Source organism: Otolemur garnettii, unplaced genomic scaffold (assembly GCF_000181295.1).
Source record: "Otolemur garnettii isolate 467f Iridium unplaced genomic scaffold, OtoGar3 scaffold00217, whole genome shotgun sequence".
Lineage (NCBI taxonomy): Eukaryota > Metazoa > Chordata > Mammalia > Primates > Galagidae > Otolemur > Otolemur garnettii.
This window is the reverse complement of record NW_003852612.1, coordinates 612585-638073: the sequence shown is the minus strand read 5'-3', so window position 1 is coordinate 638073 and position 25489 is coordinate 612585. Positions and strand designations below refer to the sequence as shown.

Here is a 25489-nt window from a genome sequence, read left to right as displayed (position 1 = left end):
CCTTTGGGAGGTTCCCTCTGGCAGGAAGCCTTCAGACTGGGGCGTCTGAGACCCGACTGGTGAGCTGACTTCTGGTGGGCAGTTGAGGGGAGCAGTGTTGCTCCAAGGCCACAGTCAACCACACAGCCAGCTGTAGGGCATGTACAGCCCAAACCCATGCTCTTCTGGGTCGCGTGGCCATGGAGACAAAGGGCCAGATAACCTTCTGTGGTGTGGTTAAGTTTGCAATCTCACATCAGGTCTCACCCTCAGCAGTTGTTTTAATCCTTGAATTCTTAGACATGGTCTAAATTTTAAATGCCATGGGTGTGGAAAGTCTCTGGGAGAACTGAGGCTTTGCCGGGTACTACTCTGGTCCCTTTGGAACCACTTCTACCGGATTAATAATATTTTAGCTTTTTTTAGCTTGTTTGTTTTCCTGTGGGTTAATAGTATTTTCCAACATGGTGACCAGGACACACTAAACAAAGGGCCCAGATAGGACAACAGATCCCATCTTCTAGGGACAGGGACCAGTGGATCAGGAACTGTCTGCCTGATAGCAGTGGTCAGCCCAGCCCAGCACACCCTCGGCTTCCTCCTTCCCTGCTGGGTCTCCCTAAGTTTTTGTTTCAGGCAGACCCTGAGCTCACATTTCAGTCCTTCCCCTTGCTGAGTGTGGGCACTTACAACTCTGAGCCTCCAGGGGTATTGCACGCTTTATTGTAATCACAATTATCATACAGTTATTGGTTAATTGGTTGGGACTCTGTTCATTAAAGGTCTCTATTCTATTAGATAGTAGCTGAACATAGACAGGTATATCTTATCACTGCTATCTGCTCAGCAATTTACATAGTACCTGGCACATAATAAGTGCTCAATAAAAGTTCTTACATGATTGGAAGAATGAATGAACAAATTGTACATGGATGTGGTCATGGTACCAAGCAAAATGCCTGGTATGTGGTAGGCAAGTTTTATCTTCTGTGCTCTTCTATAGCATTCAACCTTTGTCAAGTAGAGACCTAATGTGGCCATTCTTGCTAAAAATAACCAAAAGTCCTTCTGAAGTTGTCTTTTCCCTCAAAAAGCTGCTGTGGATCTGGTATCCAGCAAACCATTGCTTGGCTGGTAGCAGGTGCAAAGTCACCAGGAAGTACCTGGAAAGCTTTAGTTGTAATATGGATTGTGCACAATGAGCAGAGAGAGGAGCCCTGCTAGGTGCAGGGCATCGGTAACAATCACACAGTGAAGAGGGCCATCATTCAAGTTCTATGAATTGAGAAACTGAGTCTCAAGAGACCTAATGACTTGTCCAAGGCCACAAGAAGAGGGACTAATAAAGCTGAAAAGGAATCTCTTGCTAGCCCTGCCTGAAGCCCATGTTCTTTCTGGGGTGCAATGCTGCCTGTTCCTGAAAGCACAAGAGAGCTAAGAGGGGCCATCTGCTTAGGCAGGACAAGTGCCTCATGTCTTTTTTATTGTGTTTGTTTGGGGCAGGATGCTGGTTCTTCTTGTCCTCCACGACCTTCAGAGACCAAGCCTGGTGAGATCTACTTCGTGGAGCTGGTTAAAGAAGATGGGACACTTGGATTCAGTGTGACTGTAAGAGTGGTCGGGGGAGATTAGAAAGCAGTTAATAAGATGTCCAGTGTGGGCATTCCCCTCAAACAGTAACCTTCATAATGGGCTCTCTGTACACCAGGGCAAATGTTGACTTAAAAAGTCAGTGGGGGCCTTTGATAGGGGAATGAGTTCAACTGAGAGGTGCTGGGAAAGCTCGGGTTATGAGGAGTAGGTGCCAAGGAACCCCAGCAATATGAGAGGGCACTGTGGGTGGAACTGGAGATGTGTTCTGACTCTGAGGTCAAGCTGGATTCCAGGAAGTGTGCAGCAGGGTGGGGCTTCAGGGACACAAGCCAAAGACCATCGGGGCAGTCCAGTGCCATCTGGCCAAGGGGGAGTGGGTCAGTCCACTGTCATGTAGGGTGGGATAAGGGTGAAACCTTGTGCTCAGGCCTCCCAGGGGTAGGACAAAGTTCCATCAGCTAGACTTCCATCAGGACTGACACTTTGCATTGGGTTTTGGGCTTCACCTAGAAAACCTTCAGGAGGCGATTACCCATGTAACTGTAATTACCCAAAGGTTTGGGAAATAGCACCCTTAAAGCTGGTGAAAAACCAGAGGTCAGAGGTTGGAAAGCGCTGTGTTTATTACTGAGCATTGAAAAAATCCATTACCTTGAGACCCAGAATGGGGCTAGATTTCAGGAACACCATTGTTGGATTTCATTGTTGATTAGAAACAATGGAATTTCAGAGGTAAGGAAATGCCATGGCCAAGGAAAAATTCCAATGGAAAGTCAGAGATCAGGAAACAGAGGGCATTCTTTGCTTTCCTGTGTGACAGTTTTGTGCACCTGGAGCAGGGGTACCTGGATTGTTGGACCATCAGCCTGCAGTAAACTTGTCATCCACAGATGATTTTAAGGGATCAAGTAAGATAAGTAAGAAACCAAGAAACAAGGCTAATGAGTCCACATGGAGTGAACAGGCTGGTACCAAATATAGTCCATTTATTCTTGGATTGGGGTAACAATCCTATCAGACACCAAACGTAGCCACTTCTTATCTGAAAAACATGACAAATTTTAGATTATTCATAAATAAATATGTATGTCATACATGTATGTATATATACATAGACATATACACATGTACATACATACATATATACGTATGCTGACAAGAGGTTGGTGATTTCCTTTGGCTGGCAGAAAGCTTGGATTTTCTTTGGGGGAAATTTAATTTTAAAAATAATGTTTGAAATGTTTCACTCAAATCCAAATGGCCATTAAACAGATGAAAAACACTCAACTCCCCCCATAAAAAGCCTCAGGAATGCGAATTAAAATGAAATTTTAAACTTCATATCTACCAGCTTAGCCAAATATAGCTGGTGGGTGCAGAAAAATAGTACTGTCATACAAAGCTGAGAGAAATGTGAGTAAGTACATCCATATTCACACTGGGATGCAATCTGGCCATGTCTATTACAATGCAAAATGCACATATCCTTTGGCCCATCAAAGTATGCAAGACATGCCAGGGACAAGCCCTCAGGCCCTGAACTACATCTACCTATGTTGGTGACAACCTATGGGGAGGCTGTGATGCATCCCACATGACCAGTCACCAAGCACCGGCCATGCACTGGGGTTGGGGCTACAGCTCTGACACACGGCTTCGATTCTATTGTATTTCTGGTGGACACCTAAACTTACTGCTCAGTGGGAAATACAGTCTAAACAACAGGTGAATACAGAAGGTAGTGCCAGATGGAGATGAGGCAAAGGGATAGAGTGGTGGGCAGGTGGGGGCTCCTTCAGTCAGAAAGGGTGGGGAGGATCCCCAGAAGGGGATAGACAGGTGGTGAGTTTTTGTTGTTGTTGTTGTGTTTTCAGGGTGGCATCAACACAAGCGTGCTCCATGGAGGTATCTATGTGAAATCCATTGTTCCTGGAGGGCCAGCTGCCAAGGAAGGGCAGATCCTGCTAGGTGAGGGATGGAGTTGTGGTGGGAACCCTGCATCCCATGGAGTGCAGAGCACTGGGCAGGGAGGGCCACCTTGTGCAGACCATTGCTCTCCACGTCATGACTTCCTCACCTGGAAAGGCGATGATGTAACCACTTGATAGGTTAACATGGGGTTGAATGTTTGCAGTGGCACATTGGGAGATGTAAGATGATATAAAAATAATAGAAGACTTAAAAGAAGCATATTGCTATTGGGCTTTCATAAGAGAGCAAAGCAGTCTCTTGGAGGACAGAGTTGGCACTGGTGCCCCACTCTAGTATACAGGGATACCGTGAGCTTTCTCTCTGCCCTTCCTCAGCTCCCACTGCTCTGATGGAAGGGGGTGATTCCTACTCTTCTCCAAAACTGCCAGGATTGAGCCACAAGCAACACCTGGGATCTTATCTCCATTTCCTATAGTATTCCACTGTCTCTGGCATCAACCATGTGTCTCTGACCTTTTTTGAAATTAAAGAAAGAAAAAAATCCTGGAGATATAAATACCTAAGCAGCCGGAAAATACTTTCAAAAATGGTTTCACAGGAAAATAGGAGATAGGATAAGGTTGAACAGAGCTGGCTCAACCATTCTGTGAGCCAATAATAGAAAGGCTTTTATATCATTGATCTGTTACATGCTTCAGAGGGAGGGAGAAAGGGTGTCCAGAGAGGCAGGACTCCTGGTGACTCCATGCGGATGCCCGGCCCTTCTGCTTCCTGCCCTGCTCCTTGAGGCTACATGAAAAGGGATCAGCAATGGCCTCCGGAAAGGGTCCTTCCTTCAGCCCCAGGTACCTGGAACGGGACATCTGTCTTTCTCAGGTGACCGGCTCCTGCAGGTGGATGGAGTGAGTCTGTATGGCCTTACCCACAAGCAGGCTGTGCAGTGCCTCAAGGGCCCTGGGCAGGTAAGTGCACTGTGGCTGGGGAGCTGGCCTTCCTCCTGGAGATTTTCTGGACAGCATCAGAAACTTGCATTGCTTCTGGGTAGAAAAACGGTAGATAGGTAGGACATAAAATAAGATTTTGTTTTCATCTTTTTTTTATCTCTTTCACTTCTTCCTCTTACCACCACTTTTTCCATAGGGATATGAAACCCAGGAGGTAGCAGACAGATGTTTCAAAGCAGAGAAACTCACCCCCTAAAAATAGCCTTAAAAAACTTATTTGTCACTTGCCTAGATTCTGGAATCAGTAACAGAGCAGAGCGGATGGAGTGAAGGTACCACCCCAGCCTGGCTCTGGCTGCTCAAGCCCTCTGCCCAGGGCATCCGTTCCTTCTCAGGCCTTTTCACCTCCCTACCTTTGCACATGGCAGCCCCCACCCCACCCCCAGTTCATGCCATTTATCATAACCCTGTGTTCATGCCCTGGGCCAGACCATCCTGGGGTTCTTCTCATCACAATTGAGGTAGAAATTCAGGATGCTGAGAGTGGAGACATTCATCCATTATGTATGCTTTATTTCAAGCAGTGTCCCGGCAGTGTTTTGATGTTACCACACTGTGCTCAGTCCTCTGCCCAAGCGTGGGAGCCTTTCACTGCCCCAGGGCACTGAGGCATACAGTAGGCTTTCTTGGTAACTGAGGAATCAGCAGAGACAGAAAGGATCTCTGAGGGCCTGTCCAGCCAACTGCTGGGAAGTGTCTGCCCTTTTTGTTTGCTTTCCTAGAGTAGTGTTCTGGTTTCTGGTGAAATTTACTTATCATGATGACCTTGGTTGACATACTTTGAGAACAGAGTGGTAATTTATTAGCACTTTCTGTTCTTTAGACCTTGCTAATGAACATGGCTAGAGAGTATATTTGGCTGGCCCACTGGCAGCAATAGAAGGTGGGAATTGTCACTCTCTAATCCTGGGCCAAATGTTGAGTGACAGTTGCAGCAGGAGGACGGAGACATGGCCAAGGCCCTTAACAGAAGCTTGGTTTTCTAAGAAGCTTCCGTGTGATATCTAGCCATGGGTTCTTGAACCATGCTTTGGTTGACAATGCTATACAGTGTTGTTGTGGGAAGAAGCATGGGAAATCTAACCAGGAAGAAAGGGGGAAGGCATTCGGGACAGGCCTGGGATGCCACGTATAGGTTTGGGTTTTAGGTGCTGGGAAATGTTAGACTTTTAATCAGGTGTGTTGTGTGTTCACTTTGTGTCTTAGACCAATTATGGGCAGCCATCATGGGGGTGGACCAAAGTAGGCACAGCTAGGGTCCAGCAAGCCAAGTTGGCAGGGCTTGCTGCAGCCCAGCAGGCCTTTGGCATGGAGCCAAAGAGGGCATGGGGCAGGGGCACTGGGGACCAGGTGGGGGAGAGCTGAGCCACTTGAAGCTTAGCCCCTAGGAGGCTAATGGGGAGGATGGTTCCCTATCTGAGGGAGCAAATGCAAGTGGAGGAATGTTTTAGGCAGAATGAGGTGGGGGGAATGAGGGTGACCCGAGAGGAGGAAGATGAGTTTGGCACTAAGTGTGCTAAAAAAGAGACACACGTGTTACTTCTAGGTGTACTTGTCCAATAAACTGTTGGAGATAAGGGTCTGGATCCCAACAAATAGGCTAGACTAGAGATTCAGATGAAACAGCCGACCAGAAGCATCGGAGAGGGAAGAAACAAGCGTGGAGTCCAGGCAGTGCCTCCTGGCTGCCGAGTGAAGTGTAAATCGAGTTTGTCCACCCATCCTTCTAGGTTGCAAGACTGGTCTTAGAGAGAAGAGGCCCCAGGACTGCACAGCAGTGTCCTTCTAATGACAGGATGGGAGATGAGCACACGGCTGTTTCCTTGGTAACAGCCTTGCCTGGCAGGCCCTCGAGCTGTGTCTCAGTGACAGATGGTAAGAGAGAGAGGATTGAGTGTTACTATTGTCGTGTTATCGTGTGCTGCTTTTGAATTGTCCAGTCAAAAGGGAAAGGCAGGGAGGCTTTTCGGGTTCTCAAAAGAAAGCGAGCAGTGGCGATCATGATGTGACCGGCTTTCTGATGCAGCAGAGGCCAATCTAATGGAAGATGTTTCTGGAAAACAAAATGATTATCAGGCATGGTTCTGCCTCCAAGCCTTCCTCCATCTTCTGATCAGCTGCTGGAACGTTAATGTTTGTGTGTAGGTATTTAGGATGAAATTGGGGTGAAAAGGTCATGCATTAGGGCAGCTTTATAATGAAGTTACCCGAGGAAGCCTGGGAGGTCAGGAGAGGAAGGTGCTCTGCAGTCTAGCTTTGTTACTTGCATCATTTTAAAAAGCAAGTCTGCAGTCTGTTTAGGGGTCATAATCGCATATCTTCTGATGAGTTGCCCTTCTGCACTACCCCTGCGATTCAGTTTCTTGCTAGGAAAATGTTTATTTCCTTAGTACATCATGGTTTGGAGTTTAGCCATTTTTCAGTTCCTTCATAGAGATTTTTGGGTTCTGCAGCAGAAGGTACAAGGCAGATTGAATGCAAGGTAGCGGAAGGGCTGAGTAGTAGGGTGGGGCAGAGGGGACACCTGTGCTTGAATCAAGCCTCTGGCCTCTGTCCTTACCCTTCTGCACACTCTGCACGGGGCCCTGGGAAACAGACACCAAAATGAACTGAGGAGTCGCTCATGTACCTCACCTCACCCAACTGCTTTACATGCCTCCATTCTCGCCCTAGTCCAAGTTTGCAAGTCAGTGTTCTGTCCCTCTCTGCACTGAGAGCCAGCTGGGCTGCCAGACACAGGGGAGGCCCAGAGGCCTCTTTGGCCACCAAATTACCCAGGCACCAGCTATATCCATCTTTGATGCCCAGAGGCAGCTGTTTTGTCTTATGGTCAGTCTACGTGGCTAAACAAAAGAGCAGCTAAAATATTGTCCATAAAGTTGGCCGTAATTGTCTCCATGGTCTAATCATACAAAATTTAATTTTGAGTGCACCAAAAAATGACTAGAGTTCTAAAGGAGCAATAGGCTTGTATGTATACAAGTTTTACTAAATGCCAAGGGCATGGTGTGTGTGTCTAGTAATAATACCATTACATATGAATGCAGTTGTTGTCTATAATTGTATTGTCCACTATGGTAGCCACTTGTCACATGTGGCTATTGAGGACTTAAGCTGTGGCCCATCCAACTGGATTTTGTTTGTAAAAAGAATGTAAAACATCACATTAATAATTTTTTCATATCAATTGCATATTGAAATAGTATATTTTACTAATTTGGAATGAAATGAGATGTATGATTAAAGTTCATTTAACCTCTTTCCTTTTACTTTTTAAATTGTTTTTTAAATTTGTTTTTATTTTTTGTTGGCTTTTTTTTTCCTTTTGCTTTTATTTTAATGTGTCTATTTGAAAACCTTGAAATGCTGTTTGTGGTTTGTATATGCAGCTCACGTTATATTTTATCGGACAGCACTGATCTGTACCATGGAAAATGGACTCTGTCATAAAATTAGCAACTGAAATCTTTTTATGTAAAACCTATGTAATTCGTTTGCTTGACAATTTGCATTTTGAGGCTGGTCCATTTCGCTTGTAATCTACTGACGGATTTATTTTTATCAACATCCCACAATACAGGTCCCAAGTTCGAAGTCAAACTGAAGAAGAATGCCAATGGTTTGGGATTCAGTTTTGTGCAGATGGAGAGAGAGAGTTGCAGCCACCTTAAGAATGATCTTGTGAGGATTAAGAGGCTCTTTCCAGGGCAGCCAGCTGAAGAGAATGGGGCCATTGCAGCTGGTGACATCATCCTGGCCGTGAATGGAAGGCCTACGGAAGGCCTCATCTTCCAGGTGCCCAGGCCACAAATGTGACCCTCTGTGTGCGCTGACCCCAGCCTGCTCTTGCAGGCCTGCCCATGGCAGGGATATAGATATACTGAGCTTCTGAAACTCACAGGTGGAGCTTGGACTTTGATCACACAAACAGAACAATTGGCAGGACCCTGGCACATCTAATTTTCCATCTCTGTTTTAAAGTATCTGACCGTGAATAAGCTTGCTTCTCTTTAGATTCATCAGTGAAGCTAAAGATAAAACTCTGGCCTTTGTGATGGCTAATGTCTCTCAAAACACAGCCCAGGAGGTGGGTGTCGGGGCTGCAGGGGCTCTTTCGCCATCCTTCCCTTTTCTCTACTAAATTTGCAGCTTTGGACATCCAGTGTTACAGTGATTGTTCTGCCCATGATAAAAAATGTCATTTAAGAAAAAGAAAGGGGTTGGGTGGCGCCTGTGGCTCAAAGGAGTAGGGTGCCAGCCCCATATGCTGGGGGTGGCGTGTTCAAACCCAGCCCCAGCGAAAAAAAAAAGAAAGAAAAAGAAAGGTAAAAAGTAAAAAGTAAATTCTTCTTGATGCTTATGGCACAAGTTCTCAATGAGAGGAGATATTCTATGTATTATTCAGAAAACTGAGTCATTTGAGAAGATTATAATAATGGTTGTAGGGAAGCCTGGGGAGGCATGTAGTGCCCTGGGCTGGAAATAATGGGGTGCACTTACCCACCCTTCAAGCCCGAAGGGAATGGGAAAAAGTAATTACCCCAATCCAGAAAGAGAGAGAGCCAGGTGGAGGGGACCTGCTGCCATGAGCTGTGACCTTAGCTGAGGGATGTCACTGTCCTGTGACAATCTGAGGGGAGGAAACCAGGATACAACACTGACCTCTGCTTCTCCCTGTCTCTGGTTCCTACCGTGGTCCTCCTGGCTGGGCCCAACAGGAAGGCTCATGCATCCCGCAGGGGTAGCTCCAGGAGCACAGAGCAGGATGAAGAGGGGAGCATTGGGGAAGGAGTTTTCAGAGTAGCAGATGTCTGGAAGGGGAGGCCATGTCCTCCTCCATATTCTGATCCAAGCACTATTCCCTGAGAACTGCTGCTGGGCGGCAACTCCATGAGCGACTGAAGACAGGCAGACAGCTCAGAGAGTCTCAACTCATGGAGAGAAAGCAGCAGTGACAGCAGAATACCAGTGTCCTGGGAGACGGACGCCCATCTGCAGCAGCACTCACTCCAGGGAGCTAGGGACGAAGCCCTCCCAGGGAAGTCCTGGGCAGCTGAGGCAGGGACTTGAGGCAAGAGGTTCAATAAGGCAGGAGCCTAGGATGTGGGTGCAGAGGGGAGCAGGTGGGGGAGAGTGAGCTTGGGCTGTCCTGGAGAGGGACCTAAGTGTGGCTGAGCCAGCTCCCTTGAACTGACCACAGCTCCCAAGGAGGGGCTGGCTTGGAGCCATTGGCAGCTGTCCTTCTGACAGTGGGATGAGGCCTCAGTCCTGGAGGGGCTTCAGTATCAGTGCTTCTCAAGTTGGGATAACTTTCCTTTGGGGGACATTTGACCAAGTCCAGAGACAACTGATGGGTGCAATTGCCATCCGGTAGGCAGGACAAGTATCCCAACAAAGAATCCTTTAGCCTGAAATGTCAATAGTGCCAAGAGGCTGAGAAATCTTGGTGTAGGTGGGAAATGGGAGCTGTCAAGGCAACCTTGAGTCCTGGGCATCAAGAGGGTGGCTTAGAGCAAGAGTTCCAGTATGACAGGAGCCTAGGATGTGGGTGCAGAGGGGAGCAGGTGGAAGAGAGGGAGCTGTGGTAAGAGGTAGTGCCAGGTAAGAATGGGTCCTATGTGCTCTGTCCAGAGCTTATGCTGAGGGCAAGGTGATTAGGAGGGTGCAGCAGGAGAAAGGTTGGTTATATCTGCATTTTGGAAAGATCGCCCTTAAGCAATGTGGGAGAAGGCAGGTGGGTGGCACTGGAGCAGGCAGGGTGCAGAGAAGAGGTCACTGCAATATCACATGTGAGAGGTTCCCAGAGCCTAAGCCAAGCCATTTTATAAAACTCAGAGCCACCTGCCAAGCATTAATGACTAGGTTAGTTGGGCTACAAGAATGGTGTTCCCTGAGAAGAAGGGAGATTGGGAGGGAAGGGGGATTGAGATGGGAAAGCATTTGTTTGAGTTATTCTTTCTGTCTGAAGAACAGTCCTTGGTATTGGCAGATACTGCCCTGAAAAGGCCCTGGGCAGACCCTGGTCATTTCAGCCTAGTACCTGTGCATCACCCTTATGGGAACCTTGGTTCTCATGGCCACAGTGTTGTTCCCTAAGGATCCCTAGGAGCTGAGAAATGAATCAAGGTGGGGGTGGAAAGCACCTAAGAGAAGGTAGGGACCAGAGAGGAGCCCCCAGCAATGTCAGCAGATCTAACCACAGCTCTTGGCTTCTCATAGGAGGTGCTCCATTTACTGCGAGGGGCCCCACAGGAAGTCACGCTCCTCCTTTGCCGACCCCCACCAGGTGTACTGCCAGACATGGAGCAGGGATGGCAGGTAAGATGAGGCATCTCCCGCTCCCTTCACCTGGCTCCTGCCAGGCATCCCTGCCTCTCTGTTGGGTCCTAAGAAGCCTAGCACTGCTTGTAGGGTTCAGTGCAACCTCCTCGCACAGGGGCAGGAAAGAGCTGCCCCCCAGAGCTCAGTGAGCCTCTTTTCTCTCCCTGATTCTGCCTCACTGACATTTAGGTCTTGTAAATGTTCATACAGCCAGATTTTGGCTGTAAAAGCTTCAAAGCTAGGGTCTCTGGCAATCCAGGAATCGGAGAGGGGGAACCAGGGGATCCAGAGAGTAGACACAACCAAACCAAGGGGATTTACAATAAGATTTTCCATTTTGAGAAATGAAGTGAAAGACAGGATATATGTCTACTCCCCTAAAGCATGAAATAGACATGTGTGCTCTAGTATAAAGAGCACGGGAAACCGAAAATGGGGAATTTTTAGTTTGATGTCTATATTAGTTAGATTCTCCAGAGAAATATTAAACAGAACCAACAGGAGAAAGAGAAAAAAAATAAGACAGAGATTTATTTTAAGGAATTACTCATTTGATTATGAGGGCTGGCCAGTCCAAATTCTACATGGCAAGCCAGCATGCTGGAGACCCAGGGAAGAACTGATACAGAAACTTGAGCCCACAGGCAGTCCAGAGGCAGAACTCCCTCTTCCATGGAGGAGGCCAGTCTTTACTCTTAAAATCTTCACTGCTTGGACGAGGCCCATCACATTATGGAGGGTTATAAACTTTACTCTTTAAATGTTAGTCACATCTGAAAATCATCTACACAGTGGTATGTAGGCTGACTTTTGACCAAATAGCTGGGTGCCATGGTCCAGCTAAGTTGACACATAAAATTACCTATCGCATGATCCCTGTGAGGTGTCAGGAAACAGACTCTGCAGCAGAGTCTTGGTGTAGGAGGTTTATGGGGCTGCTCTAGAGAACATCGCCTGTGGAAGTGAGGCCAGCTGGGCTGGGCAGAGGAAGAGATCAGCATGCAGCTGACCCCACAAGGAGCTCTAGAGCTGGAGTGAACCTCAGAGCTGCCCTGAATCAGGGCAGGAGAGCTTGTGCTTTTGAACTCTGTGTCAACCAGTGCTGGAGGATGGGCTGCCCCAGGGGAGGGACCTAAGGGTGGCTGAGCCAGCTCCCAGGGAGGGGCTGGCTTGGAGCCATCAATAGCTGTCCCTGTGGCAGTGGGATGAGGGGCTCAGTTCTGGACGAGCATCTGGGCAGGTGCCTGAATCACTTCTACCTACCCTGCCACATGCTCCTTGGGCAGTTGCCTAATTTCTCTGGACCTCAAGATTCCTCATCAGTAAGATCTGGATACAAAAATGAGCACTTGGCATGACTGAAGGTGGCAGTCACAAGGGATATAGCATAAGGGACTTGGTGACCCAAGTATTCTTGATGCTTGGACTCAAAGAGGTCATTTGATACAGACTTTGGTGAGAGCATCTGGTGGGAAAGATATTCAAAGTTGCTGGTTTGGAATAGAAGGTCAATGAAGGCAATTGTGTTAAGCAACTCAAAGAGGGTGAGACAGGGTTAAATTTCACACACACAAAGATCAGGCCATGGTGGTTGGATCTTGTGTTTTTGTTGAAAGATCTAGGAAATAGTCCCTCCTCTGTCCTAGAGCATAGTTCCACCCAGGAGAGCCCAGAGGAACCTAGTGGGGAGGGTTTAGGAGAGGTATCATGGGCCCACTTATCCTGCTTATACCTGATGGCCACGTGGAAGAGGGATTCTGATTCATTAATGTGGCTCCAGTGGTCAGATTGAAGACCAAGGGACACTATCTGAGGTAGATGGTCCCCAAAGTTCATCTGCTCTGATCTACCATCACATGGGAAAGAAAGCTTTTTACTTTTAAAATAGCAACTTTTGTATTTTTCTCGGTGTGCACCATGGAGCCTGTAATAATTAGCATTTCTTTTAATAGACACCCGTACTCTCAGCAGACAAAGCATTCACCAGGGCAACATGTACCGACTCAGAGCGGAGCCCCAGCTTGGATCAAGAGGACAGCTGGAGGGACAGTGCCTCTCCAGACACAGGGGAAGGCCTGGGTCTCAGGCCAGAGTCTTCCCAAAAGGCCTTCAGGGAGGTGCAATGGGATCAAGACAGAGAGAGACCTTGGGCCGGTTCCCTGATGCATTCTCCCAGTTCCCACCCTCACTTATGCAACCTTCACCAGGAAAGGGATGCGTCAACATTGGCAACCTCTTTGGAAAAGGATATCAGGCAAAATTGCTATTCAGTTTGTGATATCAGGAGACTTGGAAGGTAAGAATCACCATGTTTTCAGACATTTTGCAAATCGTATGCATTTCATTGTTAGAAAATAACATTCAAGCAATCAGCAACTCTGCTCAGATGCAATCGCACTGTTCTACGTATTTGGAGGAGAGGAGGAAATAAGAAAAGTATAAGGTTTGGGGCTGCCATAACCACAACTTATGAGCTTTTGAAGAATCAAACCCTACTTAGACCATCATTGTCCCCAGTATGTCATGGTGGCTACAGATGGCGGGCCTTGGAGTTTCTCCCAGTACACAAACATTTGCCATACCTCCTTCATGGCCTCTTAAAGCACTGCAGTAAGAAAGAAGTTCTTGTATTCACCCTCATTTTTATTGCTAATATGATGATTTATTATTGATAATCAGCTTTTATTTTTTAAGAGATGGGGCCTTACTATGTTGCCCAGGATAGACTTGACCTCCTGAGCTCAAGTGATTTTCCTGCCTTAGGCTTCTAAGTACCTGACACTGCAGGTGTACACCACTATGCCTGGCTATACCACCTTTTCTTTTCTTCTTCTTCTTCTTTTTTTAAATAATAAAACACACATAAAAAGAAACATTCATGGCTCGGCGCCTATAGCTCAACCAGCTAAGGCGCCAGCCACATACACCTAAGGTGGCAGGTTCGAATCCCCAGCCCGGACCCGCCAAACAACAATGACGGCTGCAACCAAAAAATAGCCGGGTGTTGTGGTGGGCGCCTGTGGTCCCAGCTACTTGGGAGGCGGAGGCAGGAGACTTGCTTGAGCCCAGGAGTTGGTGGTTGCTGTGAGCTGTAATGCCATGGCACTCTACCCAGGGGGACAGCTTGAGGCTCTGTCTCAAAAAAAAAAATAAAAGAAACATTCATTTTAATAGCCATTTTTAATTTAATTTGTATTTTGGTGCCCAAGTACCTGTATGTATTTCTAGTTCTCAGTTCTATTCTGATGGAAAATATCTTCTTCAACTCAATTTGACAAGTACTTATTATACATACTCAAGGTGCTTGGAAACCTGTTAGGAGCAGAAAAGAGGGGTGTAAATGCAGAGTGAGGTTCTGCTTCTAGATGCTTGCTAGCCGGATTCACGGACACAAGGCAGGCACATGATATATTTGACACTATGTAAACCCACTTCTGTTAAATGACTCTTTTGGGGAGGTCATCTTAAAAGGCAAACAAGGGCAGATCCATAAGGATAAGCAGTCTCTATGAAGCATGAAGCAGGGTGTAGAACAATTAGGCCCGATGAGAGCTTTGACAAACAGGGGCCAGGCATATGTTTCCTAAAAGCTTTAAAGAAAGCTGTGCAAGTCAAACAAACAAACTACTATATTTTGCCAAGTTTAATGCATACATTTTTTGCTCAAATTTCTGAGGGAAAAATAAGGATGCAAATTATACATGGGTAGTACTAATTCTGTATGTATATACATTTTTATATTCTTTTATTTATGCTTATGCATTAGCAGTGTAACTCTAGAAATCAATAATGATATCTGGGCTGGATGCAGTGGTTAATGCCTATAATCTTAGCACTCTAGGAGGCCAAGGAAGGAAGATTGCTTGAGCTCTGAGTTTAAGACCAGCTTGAGCAAGTGACCCCATCTCTACTAAAATAGAAAAACTAGCCAGGAGTCAGGGGGAGCACTTGTAGTCCCAGCTACTCAGGAGGCTGAGACAAGAAGATGGCTGGAACCCAGGAGTTTGAGGTTGCTGTGAGCTATGATGCCATGGCACTCTACCCAGGGTGGCACAGTGAGATTCTGTCTCAAAAAAAAAAAAAAGATATTTGTATGCAAAATAATACCCTGGAATATGGTAATTGGTTTTGTTGAACTGATAATGAACTTGCAGTGAAAGCAATTTCAGCCAATGAAGAGCAACGTATTTCTCTTTGTACACTTTAGGCAGGAGCTAGCAATCTAGCTGATAATTTTTATAAAAATTATTGGAAAATCATTGGGAAGGATTTTCTTCCTGAAAGTTTGGGCCCCAAATGTGGTTGCACGTTGTACACGGGCGTGCATTACACATGGTAGAATACAATAGTTTGCAAAGTAGAGTAGGGTGAGCAAGCACACTCCTCAGTGGTACTCATTTTCACTGTCTGAGAATGTATAAACACAAGCGTATTTATAGTTCCTTATGATTGCAGTCTCGGCAGTAATTGATGACACTTGATAAAATGATAAAGGAAATAACCTACAGAGATTTATCCAAGGACAACCACTAGCATAATCATATAGGACATATAAAAAATAAAAAACTGTACTTCCCCACAGGCATGAGGCCATTTGTTTGAATTTTTAAAGGTTTTACTGCCAGATAGTTTAGAATAATGAATGGAGATGCTAAAAGCTGAATTATAAACTGGCTCTGGGTTTAGGTACAAGCCTGGAATTAGACTTGCCATGTGCTTCTAATCTAATATAGTCAATGGTTATTAAAAAGTATTTTAAAATTATTAGTATAGACAGTCACTGCTTCACTCATTGAATCACAGAATATCAGGTTGTTCAATATAAACATTAACTACTCTAACTTCATGCTCCTTGCTGGAAACTGCTCTGTAACATCCCTGAAGAAGTGGTCTAACCTTTGCTCAAATATCTCCAGAAATGAAGAACTTGCTATCTCTGGAGGTGACCCATTTTATCGTCATCTAGTTGTTCAGAAAGTGCTTCCTTATTTTGAGGAGAAATCTACCTCTTTATGTCTGCTACTTATAAGTCCTGACTCCTATTTCCTCCTATCTTTTTGTTGTTCACTTTTTTTTTTTTTTGGTAAGAAACCTCACATTCTGTTTTTCTGAATCAAATTAAGTTTGCCTAAGTGGTCATACTTGTGAGGGTATACCAGATGTGCAAAATCTGTCATTCTTGGAGGGGGCTGTTCCTTCTTGGAGTCACACAAAAATCATGAGGTCCTGTTCTGAACATTCCACCCCATGGGTATTGTCTGGATGGGTGTGGTACATGCAGCCAGGGGCAGACAGCTTTGCTGTCCTCAGCACCGGCTCCTCCAATGGCCAACACCTCCCTTATGCACTTGCCTCCCTGTGGTGTTTCCGGTAATGATGGTATTTTGCCTGCTCATGTTTCCTGGCTTTATTTTTACCTTATTTTCTCTTTCCCACTTCAGAACTTTTCCTCCTCTCTAACTATGTCAGCCTCTCCAACACAGAGTGGCACACACAGTTAGTGACTGCCCCCTACAGGAAGAAGAGCATGGTGCATGATCGGCAATCACTGGACAGTTTCCAGGGCTCCTGGTTAGGGGAAGAATTAGGATTCCAAAGTGGGATCCTGGCTCTTTGCAGACCCACCTAGAAATGTCTATAGCTCAGTTCTAAGCTGGCTGCCCCAGGCCAATTGATTCTTTGTTTGTGGCACTTGTGTGTCAAATTCTTCTGTAGTTTAGAAGAAAAAGAGTACAGATATCTCTATTGCATAGCTTGGTTTCAGCTTTTCTGTTTACTTGAAGGCCTGGAGAGTTGATTTCCCTGAGCTCAAAGCTTCCCAAATATAAATGAGAGCTGTGACAATTCCACAGGGTACTCACAGGTCAAAAGAAACAACCCATGCAGAGTGCCATTGTGGAGCCCAGTACACAGTAGGAACTCAATGCAAGTCCATTTTTGTTCCTGTTCCTGAGCTGTTTCTAGCAAAAAGAACAAGTCGCATCACCTGAAATTCCCAGCAAATTGCCAGAACTTACCATCTGCCAGGTGGCTACTTACTATACAGCCAGATGGCTGCCAGCACCTTAACAAACCCACAGCGTTCAGAGAGAGGATTAGATTTTACTTTTCTCCCCATTCTTTTCTTTTATCGCACTCTCTTGAGCATCACTTTAGAAGGTGTGATATTATTTGCTCCCTGGGCATGGGAGAAGATCACTTTTTCTTTGGTTGAACCTCAGAAAAATCTGGAGGCTTGCATTTATGGGCCAGGGTGTATGCAAAATGTTTGTCTTTAAGTGCTGGCCCCATAGGAAGAAAGAGGGACTGAGGGAATGAAGGAGTCAGTTCTCCCACTCATATGCACCCCAGGGCTTCTGCCCATTAGGTGGAAAGTTAGTCAATGCAGAATGTTTAAGGTAATCTCTCTCTCTGTCTTTGTCTAGCACTTATTGCTAAACTCAAGTAAGTAAAATGCATGAAAAATCATCAAGTATCGCTTTGGAAAAGTGATGATATGTCTTTGTGGTCATTTAAGGATGTTCAATGAAGCAGTAACACAAAGTTACTTTATACATTCCTGGAATGATGAAGGATAATTAGGAGGCCAGAGGTCTTACTCACCTGCCGCTCCCATGCCAGGTGTGACATCAGAGTAGCTAGCAAAGAATGATACTGGCACAAGAAGGGGTTGTCATGCCTGCTCTTGGGTCAGAGTGTGACTGAGGGGAGTTAAATGAGGCAGATGTCCAGCTGGAAGGTGTAATAGTCTAATATAGAGCAGGGACTGGGGAAGGCTGGGGCCTGGCTCTGCCTCCAGCAGGGTTCTCTTTACACACTGACAGGCTCCCAGAGAGCCTGCCTTCCCCCACCCAAACAATCTTCAGCTTAGGTTTACCATTAAAGGTTCATATGTGGAAGTCCATTAGACCTGTCTACCTTGATGTGTTAGAGACTCTGCAAATCCAATCTGCCAAATGCTATCTATACTCATCTAGTAAGAGCAAATGCCTGGAGCTCCCAGCTGTATCCCCAGAGCAAACAGGGACATGTGGGCAGGGCCTGATGCTGGAGAAAGTTGAATCTTATGTGGAGAGACATATAACTCAAACTTTGTGTGAGTTTCACCATAAGGTAATAGGATAATCACAATACCTCTGTGTTTTAAGCCTGAAATACTATCTGCTAATTTGATCTGTCTTCCTGAAAGGTGGAGATGATTTTGGTGGTCCAAGTCTTTAAAGGTTAGCTTTTGGGCACAGTATCATTTCTCAGTAATTGTCCAGCAGCAAATAGTGAGGCACGTGCTTCAGAATGGTTTTGCTGACCTCAAAGGTGAACTGGAATTCTTCTTCTGAAAATTAGTTATTGAAGAGTTGCAGGATTTGGTGGAGACCTTTGTTCTGGGGCCCTTCCAGCTTGTGCTGGGGAAGTGGCTGGGCAGGAGGCCCATGTGAGATCTCTAGATTCTCCTCTGAGTACCATCTATTTGTAAAAGTCTCCTTCTGTCAGACAGCGTGGTAGGCAGGAAAAAAGGGCCAGGGGAAGGCAAGGTCATTACATGTACCCAGGGGTGAGCAGAGAGCTCTGAACACCTTGAACCCTTCAGATTCTCAGCAAGGGTCCTCTGCATTAGCCCCAGATGCCTGAGCTGGCCTTGAGCCCTGGGTAGGGAACTCTGCCTCTCTACCTGGCAATCTACCTGCCAAAACATCAGGCCTTGCTCTAAGGAATACCACCGTCGTTATCAAATGTCCCAAATCTCCAGTCTTGCTCCTATAAAATATAGGCACTGCCTTGGGACAAACACTGCTTCCTTGTGCCTGGTTCACATTTTCCCACACTCACAGTTGGGCTGAAGGTGGGATCTCCTCGGGCAGCCTGGTGGCACATACACAAGGGTGGAAGGAAAGTCAGTCATTCTCCCTGACTTATGGTGGCCTGGCAGCCAGGAGTTCACCCTTGGGACCACCACCATGACGGTCGGCCTTGTCTCTTACCTCTCAGGCTGGCAGCTTTCCTAGGTCTCTGTCCGGGCAGAACCAGTAGCTGTAGCTCCACATTAAAACCAGACAGCAAGAAGCATATTAGAAGGGATCAGCAGGGAGTGGGGGTGGGGAGCCTAGTGGTGAGAATGAGGCATGGACAATGAGGTGGCTGCCAGGGCTGATGGGCACACATTTTTGCCACCAGGGGCTCCCTCCATAGGGTTCCTCATGCTCAGGGTACGGGGAAGGGGCTGGTACTTGAGGGATGTGGGCTTGGGCCAGGTTTCCCATTCTTTGATTAAAACCTCTGAACATTTCCTCCTTATGTTTATAAGAAAATGCAGTTCCTACACAATTTGGCCAAGTTTTTAAATCAATTTTTTCTCCAAACACTCAGCAATTAAAATTTTTTTTTTTCTGAAAATGAGTGTTCCTTTTTAGCTCTTGTAGAATAATTTCTTTTTTATACACATGAGTGTGCATATATTTATATGAAATGTACTCTTACATTTCCTGTAGCTCTCCATGAGCAGAAATAATGTCTCTTTCACAGGGAAGCTCAGGGTTGGGGACAGATGCTCTGGTCTGCACTGGCTGTCCTGGGGAGGGGGATGGACGATCTGGGGGCTTGGGGTTGGGGGTGTATAGCTATTGGAGCATCAGAGCTGATTTAAGAGAAAGGGAAAGGGAAGGGAGGGGGCAGCAGCACTTAACCAGGCCAGCCTGCTGATTTGCAGGAGAGGGAGGGAAGGAGGCTGGAGGGGTGGGGGAAAGGAGGCTAATGAACCAGGATCTGCGTTTGATAAAAAGCTAAATCTCTGTGCTTTTCTCTTAGATTTTCCCTCTCATCCTCTCTAACCAGACTTTCAACAGATATTTTCTGAGTGCCTTCTCTGCATGTCTGCAGCGCTGTGCGAAATGCCCCTCTCCTGCTTGGGCTGCTCTTTCTAATCAAGAGGCATGTGCGCCGGACCTGGCCAGCCCGGAGCGCTTGTTCTTTGACCATTGTGCCTGCGGCTGCATCGCCAGATAATGAGCTTCACCATTCGTCTGCCTCCTGTGTCCTTCCACAGGGAGTAAAAGTCATTCCAGTTGGCTGCCTGTCTAAATAGGCATGTTTTCAGCGTTCAGAAAAGGACCTGATCTCTGCACAAAGTGCTTTGAAAGTCGCCTGCTGGAGTCACTCCCAACCCCCTCTTTGGGCCCTTTCCATGTAGGGCCTCTGCTCCGAGAGTCATCATGATTGCAGCAGTAACCACAGCCTCTCACATGTACTGAAATGCTCCCTGCACCCCGAGGCATATGTCAGAATTATGCAGTTTAAGTAGCCCAACAGTCCTATAAGCTTCCTGACCGCCCAGTTTTTCAGATGAGGTTCCAGAAAAGTCAGTAAACTTGTGCATAGTCTGATGGACTCTACTTATCATGTAAAAAGTCAGCCCTAGAAACAGGTCCCTGCTGTGCTTGCAATGCCCCCTGGCAAGCACCCCTGGGTCTCCTGAACTTGGTAGGGTGCCCCGTGCTAGGCTGCTCTGCTCTGTCTCTGCCTTCACATTTCCTACCTGGACTGTAGCATTTGTTTACGGCTCTTTCTGCTCATTAACCTGGGGTTCCTCGAGGACAGGGGCTGGATCTCATTCTCTGCTTCCTGCGGCCCAGAGCAGTCTCCAGCAAGAGCTGTTTGGAGGCTGCCTGGGTCTCACGGCGGCACTGTGGTAAGCATCCTAAGAGGCAAGGGAAGGCTGGAAGACACAGGGGTTTCTGTTTTCTAGTCCTGAACTGGACAGGGATGACAAGGAAGTTGACACGTACCACCCACCTGGAGCCCCTTCTCCCCCCACCAGTTCTGCATCCGAAGGCCAGCTACCCTGTGGAGAGTGTTTGGAGGCAGATTCATGGACCATCCCCTTGACACAGTTCTGTTCTTGGGGCACCCTCCCAGACTCTTTGCCTCCGGAAGAGTCCTACGAGAGTGAGAGTGAGTGGGAAGACCTAGAAGATTCCGTGGCCCCAGAGGACGGCGCCCTCAGGTAGGTCTCACATGGCCTGGCAGGGCTGAGGCTGAGCAGTTCAGTGGGGCTCAAGTTTTCAGTCTGCTCTGGCTGGGGTGGGGGTCCATGGCCTCATGAGTTCTCCCTGCATCCCCTTTGGGGTCACGCATCATTGTGGAGGACATTTTTATGTAGCACGTACTCCGGTCTATGCTCCATGACAACAACCACTAGATGGGGACTGTCACCACCCTCGTCACACATTTGGTGTTTTCCCAGGGTTATCCAATAAGCGACAGAGTCAGAATGCAACCCCTGGGGTAGTGCCCCACTCCGTGGCCCATGTGGTGAGTGCAGGCTGTGCAGCCTCCTGCCTGTGGGTGACCCCAGGACTGTCCTTGGGTCTCTCTCTTCTGAGCTGCGTGCCAAGTGCTGACTCCTGTTGTTCTACTCCCACCTGCCTCCAGGCTCAATCTATGTCTGAGGAGAATTCTGGGTCAGTCAGTGGGGCCTTTGTCAAGCCACTGTGGCTGTGTATAGAACAGAATCAGGAAAGCCACACTGTTACTGTGAGGAGTGACCTCGGATAGGGTCGCCAGGGTCAGAGCATAGTGATGAGGACATGGGAGGTGTAAGTATGACAGAAACTATCCCATGGGAGAAGCCTCAATTCTCCACTTGTCAGTAAGCTCTCAACATTCTGTTAAAGTACCACATACATGTAAAACTGCTGAATGTTCAAGAAACTTCCCCATAAACACATCTTCAAGGAGCATGGCAATGTACCGAGACGTTGCTTTGTGAAAGGTCAGGTGTAATTAAAACACACTCACTCACTCTCATTGCATTGGATCCCAGCTCCACGGTCCTGGCTGTATAAAAGGAAGTTCAGTCACCACCAATGATTGAACTGGATTCTCAGAGGACAGCGGCAGGCAAGCTGATAAGGAGAGTGAATATTTGAAATTCAAATAGCACAAAAGGGCTGGTTCTTATCTGAAATAGGAAGCAACAAGTTAATAGAGTGGCTGATTCAGAGACTTTGAAGACCAGGCACAGGCCTTTTTGAGAAGTCAGACACTGACAGCATTGGGAGTGCACATTATGGATTCATGAAAGTGTGGAGCCAGCAAGGAGCGACTTCTAAGTGGAGGGCAATCTTCCTGCTGGGACCTCCTCAAGGCTGGGGAGCCAAAATAAGAAGACTAAGCAATATTTGGGGACCACTGCAAAGCAATTAAAGACCACAAAAGTCAGTGGTTATGAAATATCCCCCTGACACCTGCAGGACTTCTGAGTCAGGGAGTAAGAGGTGGCAGAGCGAGGGCAAGGCCCTGTGGTTGGAGAGGCTCAGGTTTGAAGACTGGCCCCTCACTCACTAGCTGGGAAGTCTGCAGAAAGTGACTTTTAAACTGTCAATGGTGCAGCTGACTGCCAAGTGGACATGATCAAACCTACCTCCTGCTGTTACCGAAAGGGTTAGATGACAATGAATGCCAAATATATAGTGTAAACTCTTGAAAAATGGCTGTTACCCTACATCGTAAAGGGGGAAGTGACTTCAGTGAGATGGTGCAACCTCTTTAATGCATTCAGTCCTGTTGGCTTTTTCCCATGTAGATGAAGGAACTAGGCCAGTTGGACTTGTACCCTTGCATGAGGTGTGGGGTGGGAAGAAGGGCTTGCCTGTGGCAAGACCATCAGGATCTTGGAGGACTGACTAGCCCTCAGCCAAGGGTGATGGCTTTGGATGTAGGAAGGGTGAGTCCTGCAACAATCATGTATCCTGAACAAAAGGGAGAGCAGCTTCCACTGCCCCCTGCAGACAGAAGGGGGGGTGTACAAGTTTGAGTGCTCAAGGCACAAGTTCTCAGCTTGCAGCAGCCCATAGATGAGCTTCATTGCCTCCACGAACCCCCATATCTAGAGTGTTGACCTCTTTGGAAAAGGAGCTCTGAGAATTCTTTAAATTCTCCAAATGTTTCCATAACTCCCATCAGGTGACGGACCTCTGCTGTATATATGATCTCATTCATCCTGGAGGTAGTGAGAAATCTCAGAGGATATGAAGAGGAGTTTGTTTATGGATGGAGTAGTGCACCCTTTAAACCTACATAGCAAATTATTTGGGTTGGTTCTTTTAGATATTGCGCAGTAATAGTACAGAGGTAATTTCTATGAGTGATTTCATTTAATCCTCACATCGATTTTGAATGCTATCCTTATCTTGCTTTTATAAATAAATAGGCTTAGAAGGTTTAATTTGTTCAAGATCATACAGCTAAGAGGGGTAGCTTCACACCCTATCTGTCTGATTCTACTTTTGGTGCCTTTTTACATTTTCTCTAGAATGTGTCTTTCCACAAGAATTTGTATAACACATATCTTTCCATCAAGTGCCACGAGTCCTATTTTTTCTTCACAGAACATTTCTCTTTTATGAGGCTAGCTGCCTCCCCCGCCCCAAGTTGTCCAATGGGATTACAAAGGGGGTCAAAGTGTTTTTTGTTTAGGACAGGCTGCCAGCCAAATGATACTACTTGTTAAAATATGCTTATTGTTTTAGGTAAATGTGGAAAATGAACTGGTTTCCTGAGGCAGACAGAACCTGAGGCTTTCTGCAAGGACATGTTTGGCCAGAAGAGCCCTCAGATTACCTTGGTCCAGAGAATCCACCACTGGCTTTGCCACCGGGAAAGAAGCCTGTGGGCCCTAAGCAGGTGGAACCTGGGGTGCAGGGCCACACCCAGCTGGAAGAGCTGACTTCAGCATCATGCCTGTCATTTCTGAGACTCACATTGAATAGTGGCCATGACTTCTTTTCAGTGATGGGGTTTACTCTAGCAAAGCCTTGTGTGTAAGGTGGGGTATAGTAGGTAGGGGAGGGTCCCTTTGTCAAAGGATTTGAGAATCAACTTCCTCCTTTAAGATAAACCAGGACAGGGCAGGGTCACACTGCAGCACTGCCATGTAGGTGCAGCTTTCAGGGCAGAGGCAACGTTCCAGTTTGCACATTTTAATTCCTCATTGGACAGAGGAGCTTCTGTGATTATCAAGGTGCACCCAGTTTCCTTGAAGGAATCTGTGAAGGGGTTTGGCTCCAAGGCCATAGGATAATATCTTTCTGTGTCTTTCCTATACAACTTCACATAGATATACATGCCTTTTAAAGGATTTTCCTTTTGGACTTAGCACCAGATTATTAAAGATTATATGAAGGTGACTCTTGAGAATGTCAACCTGGGGAAAGATTTTATGAACACTTCAGTGACAATTGCAAGAACAACAAAAATAAACAAAATGGCACTTAATTAAACTGAAAAGCTTCTGCATAGCTAAGGACACAACAATCAAAGCAAACAGAATTTTCAGAATGGGGAAAGTTATTTGTATATTACAAATCTGACAAAGGTTTGATAACTAGGACCTGTAGAGAACTCAAATTAATCAACAAAAAAGACCAAACAAGTCCATCTGTCACTGTGCAAATCAAAACCACCTTGAGATATCACCTAACCCCAGTAAAATTAGCCCACATCATGAAGTCCCAAAGTTGCAGATGCTGGCACGAATGCGGAGAGAAGGGAACACTTTTACACTGTTGATGTGACTGCAGAATAATACAGCCTTTTCAGAAGGAAACATGGAGAATCCTCAAAGAACTTAAATTAGACCCCCCATTTGACCCCACAGTTCCACTTGTGGGCATCTACTCAGAAGAAAAACAAATCCTTTTCTCATAAAGATATTTGCACTAGATTATTTATCACAGTTCAATTTACAGTCTCCAAGATGTGGAAACAATCTAAATGCCCATCAGCTTCGGAATGGATTCACAAACTGTGCTGTATGTATGCCATGGAATACTATTCAGCCATAAAAAGATGGTGACTTTACATATTCTGTATTAACCTGGATAGAGTTGAAACCCATTCTTCTCAGTAAATTATTATAAGAGTGGAAAAGTGAATATTGAATGTCCTCAATACAAATATGAAGCCAGTAGACAATCTAATACATGCCCATATAGGAGAAAAACTCATTTCAGTTCAAGTTGGGGGAAGGGAGAACAAACAAGGGAGGTAGAAGAGGAGCTTGGGATGCTCCTGCTCAATGGGCACAATGTAGGGGTGCATGGCACACCTTTTGGGGGCCGGACACAACTACAAGAGGGACTCTACCTAACAAATTCAAATATTATGACCAGGATGTTTGTACCTGCACACTAACCTGAAATTAAACAAATAAAAATTATAAGATGAATCATAGGTGTGGTCCCATCAAACAGCCTCCCTCCACCCCTCCTCCCCTTCCCCTCCCTATGGTTCATCTTACAAGGGTCCATGTGAATCTTTCTAAATGTGGAATATAAATGTCTTAACACAATAGCTAAGAGGATGCCTTGAAGGCTATGTTAACCAGTTTGATGAAAGTATTTCAAATTGTATATAAAACCAGCACACTGTACCCCATGACTGCATTAATGTACACAGCTATGATTTAACAAAAAAATTAAAACAAAACAAATAAACAAAACATTTGCTTTTCATCTGTGTAAGGATGTTCTCCAAAACATTCTCATGGAAAGTGTTTTGTCATCAAACCTCTATTATGAGTGGGTGTCTGTCATGGATGAAAGAGACAATAGTGAGAAAATCAACAAAATTAAAAGGTATTTATTTTAAAAAATTGTATGAAGGAA

General features: G+C 46.1%; 1 protein-coding gene across 1 annotated transcript in view; it reads left to right on the top strand.

The window, feature by feature from the left end:
- FRMPD2 (FERM and PDZ domain containing 2) overlaps positions 1-19710 on the top strand; it is a 102143-nt gene extending 82433 nt beyond the window's left edge. Inside the window, exons 22-29 of the mRNA XM_003801673.3 lie at positions 1483-1587; positions 3447-3540; positions 4381-4466; positions 6239-6383; positions 8089-8303; positions 10728-10826; positions 12782-13125; positions 19632-19710. Of these exons, the coding sequence (XP_003801721.2) occupies positions 1483-1587; positions 3447-3540; positions 4381-4466; positions 6239-6383; positions 8089-8303; positions 10728-10826; positions 12782-13125; positions 19632-19680 (1137 nt within the window). The 3' untranslated portion in view covers positions 19681-19710. The remainder of the gene's footprint in view (positions 1-1482; positions 1588-3446; positions 3541-4380; positions 4467-6238; positions 6384-8088; positions 8304-10727; positions 10827-12781; positions 13126-19631) is intronic.
- Positions 19711-25489: the final 5779 nt, after the last annotated feature.